This window comes from Falco naumanni, chromosome W (assembly GCF_017639655.2).
Source record: "Falco naumanni isolate bFalNau1 chromosome W, bFalNau1.pat, whole genome shotgun sequence".
Lineage (NCBI taxonomy): Eukaryota > Metazoa > Chordata > Aves > Falconiformes > Falconidae > Falco > Falco naumanni.
This window is the reverse complement of record NC_054079.1, coordinates 10,285,281-10,292,360: the sequence shown is the minus strand read 5'-3', so window position 1 is coordinate 10,292,360 and position 7,080 is coordinate 10,285,281. Positions and strand designations below refer to the sequence as shown.

The 7,080-nt window shown below is 38.2% G+C and overlaps 1 protein-coding gene across 2 annotated transcripts in view; it reads left to right on the top strand.

Moving 5' to 3' along the window:
• The first annotated feature begins 1,757 nt into the window (after positions 1-1,757).
• The window catches only part of LOC121080341 (ubiquilin-1-like), a 38,122-nt gene continuing 32,799 nt past the window's right edge, over positions 1,758-7,080 (top strand). Inside the window, exon 1 of one of the 2 annotated variants that reach the window (XM_040578281.1) lies at positions 1,758-2,022. In XM_040578281.1, the coding sequence (XP_040434215.1) occupies positions 1,864-2,022 (159 nt within the window). In that variant the 5' untranslated portion in view covers positions 1,758-1,863. The remainder of the gene's footprint in view (positions 2,023-7,080) is intronic. The other variant, XM_040578282.1, reaches the window with a different exon arrangement.

Below are 7,080 nucleotides of genomic sequence, written 5' to 3'. Positions count from 1 at the left end.
TTGTTAAAGGATGGGGTGACTCGAGATAAGATTGATGGAATTCCTACGAATGAGATGTGGAGGTTATATAAACAGAGAGGATCAGACAGACCAAATAAGAAACTAAATAGTTATAGCCAGCAAAGGTTTGTAGAGTCACCAGAGGATGCAGCTCAGCCTTCTGCACCGCCTCTTGAACCTCGACAGGATGCCCCACTCCCCAGCTGGAGGGCCCCCCACTGGAGGGTCAAACATTCCAAGGGACAGGGAGGATTGGGGGCAGTTTGATGATCTGTATCCCTGGCATGGCGCTAAAACCCTCCGTCGACAATTAAAAGAGTTAAAGATGGATTGAAAGGAGGGCCAAGCTTCGATACAAGGGTGGGTTAAAAAAGACAGTCGCCCACATGTGGAGTTGCAAATTTATTGGAAAAATCAATCCCCCAACAAGTTAGAGCCCTTGTAGATACTGGAGCAGAGGCCTCTCTAATTTATGGAAATCCAAAGCAATTTAAAGGTCAAAAAGTTGTTATTACTGGATTAGGAGGGAAACAAATTGAAGCTGTTCAAACTAAAATTGAAATGAAAATAGGAAATTTGTGAAAAAGAACCTATCCAGTTACATTTGTCCCAATCCCTGAATATATTATTGGAATTGATATTTTAAAAGGGTTACCTTTACATTTACAAGGCGGACAATATTGATTTGGAGTGAAGCCATATATTATGGCTAGACCTGTACATATTGCATGCTATTTTTCCTTTATTATAGTGTAATATAATAAACTGCATTTATTCTTATATTTGATTTGGAATTCTTTTTTGCTTGGTATCCAGTCAATCAGCAAAACAGCCATTTTTCACTATTCCAGTTTTAAATGCTTTTAACACATTTTTAATTGGTTTAGTAAAAAATTACTGAACTAATTTAAATAGTTTCTGAGAAATTATCCCAATAGTAGACCAAGCCAACAAATCACTTGATGAATCAGACTACAGTAGGAAAAGGTAATTCCAGGATAACTTAAGGATAAGGAAGAAAAGACATTTGACTCTAGATTTTGAAGCCATCCATGTATTTGATATTAAAACAGGGATAGGATTCTGGAATTTCCTATCTGATGGATAGGAAAATCACTAATGTTTTGGGAAAGGGCCTAATATGGTGATACTAAATTTAATTATGGATTAAGGGAGGTGGTATGGTGTGTGTGTGGTTTTTTTGGTCCAAGGTTGAGGAAAATCTGATTCCCAGCTATGAAATGCTTCCATTGTGATTCTATTTTTATAGTAAAAGGTTATTTGAGATATTAAAGTTTTACCTTACCCTTAAGCTGATGCTAAGCAAGTAACCTAGAAGCAAAAGGCAATTTTACAATCTCTCTTTACATAGGCTCAGAAGCTGTATATAATTTTTCTTCCTCCCTTTTTAACATGAAAGTCATACAGGTCATGGTACAGCTTTGTTACTTCATACAATATAATTGTGCATTATATTATATGCAGGTAATAACATCATTATATATAGGACATCAACAGTTTAATATTGTAAAACTCATAAAACTTTTAGTGTATTGTAACTTCAGAGTACTGAAGTCACCCGACTATATCCGAAAAGAAACTTAAAACTTCCGTATGACAGTTTAAGGAACTATTTGTCACTGTCGCTTTCTAAGATTTTAAATCTTCAAACTACCACTCGTAGCGCGCAAGCGCGCCGAAAACGAACCCACGCCCAGGGAGACAGCTTCCCCCTTTCTAGTAACTTCCCCGGTCCAGGACGTCATCAGTGCGTGCCGCGGGTGAGCTGGGTTGTTTTTGTCCGCCTCTTTGGGAGTGAGGCTGTGACGTGGAGGACTCGTTTGGAGTCAGGCTCCACCCGCCATGTCGGAGAGTGCGGAGAGTTCCGCGGGGGCTCACAGCTCCTCTGAGTCTTCCGCTCAGGGCTTCGCTGTTGCTGAGCCGCGGATCATCAAAATCACGGTGAAGACTCCCAAGGAGAAGGAAGAGTTCGCTGTGCCTGAGACTAGCAGCATCCAGCAGGTGAGGGGTTGGGGGTGAGGGGTTGGGGGGGGGGGGGGGGGGGGGGGGGTGTGAGTGCAGCCAGGGGAAGAGTCCTGGCCTGTGGTTTCCGTCTCCCACGCTGGAGGGTAAGGGCCCTTCGTGATGACAAAGTAGTTTCCGCTTATCTGAGCTGTTCTCGGCGCTGTTGGGCGAGTGGGCGAGTATTAGGGCTGCCTTGGCTTTGTGGGGGGCTGCTGCTAACTGAGGCTATTGGGAGCGTTGAAGAAACCTGCATCGTCTCCTCCGCGGCTCCTCCCAGTTAGGATGCTGAGAGCCGGCCTGGGAGGTGGACGTAGCTCGTTTCGTAATTCTGAATTGCCCTGCCGAGCTGACTCAGTCTGACAGTAGGAGGCTTGCTGGCTAGCTAGTACAACTGTAGAAAGCATATGCAATCACCTACGTGGCAGTGCTATAGTGCCAATAATTATTTTAATCTAAAATTGGCTTTAGAAACAGCAAGTAGGCTATGGCAAAGATCTCTTAATTTTAGAAAAGCCACGTCTTTAGACTGTATAAAGTTTCCACTACAAACAAAGTACAGCTTCTGCTGTGCTTCAGTGTACTAGTGTTTGATAACTGAATTGTTAGGGTCTTTGTTCTAAGACTTTATGAAAGTTAGTATCTCATTGTCTTTGGTTCAAGAGAAACAGTAGCACCTACTGAATCATTGACACGATTTCCTGCAGCACTTCAGGTTTTTTGGAGGCCTTCCACGTGAGTATTTTCCAGGACTTAATTTGTTTAGATTAGGAGGCTACAAATCATGGGAAAGGTGTGGTCAAAGCATAAGGTAGATATCTATAAAGCCAGTCTCTCCTACTTGTGAAGGATGTAGATATTGTTATGCTAAAATACTTGAAAAGGTGAAGTTCCCTGAGGGAGATTCAGAGCTTACTTCATTTTCTATAAAATTTCTCTGAAATTCAATGTATGCAACTTGTTATCATGTTATTTTTTTGTGCAGTTGGTAACTGCAAACCTCACCAAAAAAAGGTTACATGTTTAAGAGTACAACTGATGTATAGAAATGGACCTTTAAATCATTAGTTGCTGATGTGTCTTCTGACTCATGTTTTCAGAGGGGAAATGCAAAACGTGAGTTAAAAAGCTCTGAGTGATCTAGCCAGGGTGCTTGCTCTATACATTTAACAGACTCTTGCGCCACCTAGTCGTAAAATTATTTGTATTTGCGTTTTGTTTTTTAAAAAACATGCTGGCTCTAATTTAAGGATCACATTTGTCCTGAAAAGCAGTTTGATTGCAATAATATTGGGGACTTCAGTAATTATAAGAAAACTCATTTAAGATGTGAATTTATAATATATCTAACTTTTAACAACGTGATTTCAAATATGAGTCCTGATGGGAATATCAGATTTTTCTAGTAGATGGTTGTCTTAAAAACTGAAAGTTATACAAGCTAATAAACCCATAAATTTTTACTGAAAACAACCATAACAATTTAAGTGATTAATAGAACACACTGCTTTAAAATGTTGTCTTCATCTATAGATATTTTAAACTTTAAATATTGTCTTGGTATCCCTTTGAGCTGATGTTAACAGATTAGATTTGCAGTTGAATCTTCCTGTGAAGTAGGGCTGCTGCTGCGCCCCCCCCCCCCCCCCCCCTTGGGTCTGCCATTTGCTTTGATTCCTGGACAAAGTTACAGCTAGCAGAAAAAAATATGCCAGACTGTAGTGTGACTAGTATTGGCTGTTTTTCTTAAACTGTCAAAATTAGTTGTTAATAATAAGCATTATGTAACATAATAACAATAGATGTGATATTTCTAGAGCCAGCCCTGAAAATAGGTTAGCCTCAAATAAATAAAAAAAAGAGCATCTGTTCAAATGCATATGAGATCAGCAAGTGGGTGGTTCTGTTGGTATAGGCAAGTGGACAACGTCCACCCTATTAAAGGGAGGGGAGGCCTGAAGTCCTAGGAGGGGAGGAATAGCTTTTATTTTGCTGTGTGTTCCTGTAGCTAATATTAGGACTTGGTTTTGTTTACAGTCACTTCAGAATACAACCAAACCAAAACCCTAAGACTTTTATCTAAATTTTTGTTTATTTGAGCTAAATTTAGGGCTATGCAAAGTGTATTTAATGTTGCTACATTGATGTAAGTCAGGTTTGCAACAATCCAAAGCTGAGGAAGATTTTTCTGTGTTAGAAGAGTTCAGTAACATAGGGTTTGTTATTGCTGATCCTATGTTGTGCCTCTAAGAACAGGCAGTATGTAGGTTAGAATGGAAAATAACCCTCAAGAACCAAACTGCTCTGGGAGGTGAGTTGACTGTGTCAACCATCTGTCTTTATTTTCCATGGAACTTATTTGATTATGCTGAGCACAGCTTGGCTCAGTATTAGGACAAGGATCAAATATTTGCTTTCTTGATTTTGTATGATACTGAACTTGCAGGCTCATACACTGGTGTACAAAGACTTCTTTCTATTCGTGGTAGGTAAAGATGAATACCTACAAGTCTGCTGATTTGAAATCCCAATACACCGGAGACTTTAGATCAATTAGCTCTGTCTGGGTTTTTTTTGTTTGTTTTCCTTTATTTTGTGGGTTCTGTGGGCTTGAGTTAACAGTGCCTTTTGGTAAGACTTGTATACACAGAGAGAGTGAACAGTCATGTTACAGACTACTCATGCATTACTGTCTCTTTAGTGAATGACTTGAATTCTTTGAGTGATGAGATGTTGGAACAGGTTCCATTAAAAGCAATTTTACTTTCTTAATTTAGTCTGTTTAACCTGTAGGCATTCTTGGAATGCCAACATAGCAACATTAACAGAGTTCAAGATGTTATTGTAATTGATTCACAGTTACTATCCACCAGCATGTATGCAGACTTTAAGATATCAAATTATGTATTTTGTGAACACTGTAACTCTTAGAGAAAAACAGATTGCTTTATATTTTTAATTATTAGGCTAACTGGATATGGCAAATATGTGCTGTTAATTTTAAAAGCCTGCAGTTCTTGCAGAGAATTATTGTCAATTCTATGATTATCTGAAAATTTCAGGGTAATGTCTGTTTGGAAAAGTTAAGGAAATTAAGTTTAGTTCATATAACCATAGAAAACAGTTTATTTTTTTCTCTATTTTTATTTAAGGTCAACCTTTGGTCAGTGAAGAATATAGTTTTCAGTAGTAATAGATAATTAGTTTAAAAATATACATGCTGATAATAAACCTGAAAGTTGTGCTTTCTGTACTACAGAATTATAAACAAACTCACCTACTTGTTACCGAAATCTCGGAATGAAGAACTTATCGACACCAATGTGATGTAGATAAGCAGACACTTCTTTATTAATGGCCGGGTGCGTGAACGAGTCCTCTCACGATCAACGCACATCAGGTCTCAAAATCAGACACCTCATATAGAACTTATTCATACATATTCATACAATATTCATGCATAATCATAATATTTCCCGTAAATCATTAACATACTCTCCTCCCATATCCGATTCTGTGCAGTAGAGCTTAGAAAGGTCTAGAAATGGGTCTGGGGTACGATTTGGGTAGGTGGTATATGAGTCGGTGGTCGCGATCTCCCCCTGCCGGAATTACCTTTTACTAAAGTTCACGGTTTCTTGGCAGGCACCTACAAGCTGTTCCAGGCGACTCTTCCCAATTTCCATTAATCTCATATTCTGACATCTCAATACACCTTCTACATACAGAAGACTTGTTAAATACAAAGGAACCTTTCAACCCTAAAGTTATTACCTAAGTTTTAACAATGGTTCCAGCCCCTTCTTCTAGCCTTGGTACAGGATGTACAGAAGATCTCATAGCAGCTTTTACTGTGCAGCTATAAGTTTCATTTAAAAATTTTTCTAATCCTTCTATATTTTAATTTTATTAAATGATTTTATAAAATCAATTAATCAAAGTCAATCAATCTTAACTTATTAACAAATCGATAACATTTCTCCCCTTTGAAAGTGTTGAAAATCATTATTTCAATACTTTCACATTATTCATATATCTTTTGTTTCAACATATTTTGGTAATGGATCATGTCTTGGTGAAATAGTTGGTACTTCTCTCATAATCATACGATTTACTGCAATTCTGTTGGTAAACTGTTTCTTCAGACATGCATATACTAGCATGCTCATCAAAAAGACAATTAGTAACAGAAACAAAGTTTTGATTATGGACTGTATCCAAGAGCTCAAATTCCATCCCAGTTTGTTAAATATTTTTCCCAAGCCAATCTTCTGACATATCCTTTTGAATTGTTTCAGTTTCTCTTTCAATTCTTCCTAATAGGTCTAGATCATGTTCCACATCCTGAGTGACATTTGGAATGTGGATACAACAGTGGTCCAATTTATCCTTGAGATATCCACACACTCCATGTTCTTTAAGCAGGAGCATATCTAGTGCCATTCTATTTGTAAAGTCATTCTGGAGGTCGCCTGTAATTGTATATTCAATTCCTTAAACCCTTTTTTGGTAACGTTTGCTAATTTTTCCACTTGACCAGTTAACTGATAGAGCCATGCTCTGTTTCTATATGAAGCTATAGGATTTAAAAGTGATTCCAGTGCCCAGCCAATTTTCACTCCTGTAGATGGTTCATTCCAAATATCATCATTTATCCCAGATCTCTTTATTCGTTTCAATTCTAAATTCTCTAGAGATCCTTTAAATGGTGATTTCTTCCAAATTGGACACAATGTTGGCATGCCTAAAGTAATTTGTTTCACCTTACCATCTAATGGTAAATGTGTGGTCCAGGTTCCATCACTTAATGCCCAAACTAAATGTCCTGGACTTCGAATAGTAGATTTTCTACAACTAAACAAAGTTCCTCTTCTAACTGTAAAAGTGCTGGTTAAATTGAGAGTATTCTTAAGACCTCGACAGAAACAACCATATTTCAAAGCAGCGGCCAACGGAGGAATTCTTTGGATTACTAAGTCTGCATTACTGCAATCATACACTTTTTCACATTTCCACCATGGCACTACTTTATTTTCCTTCTCTCCCGATGTAGTTGAC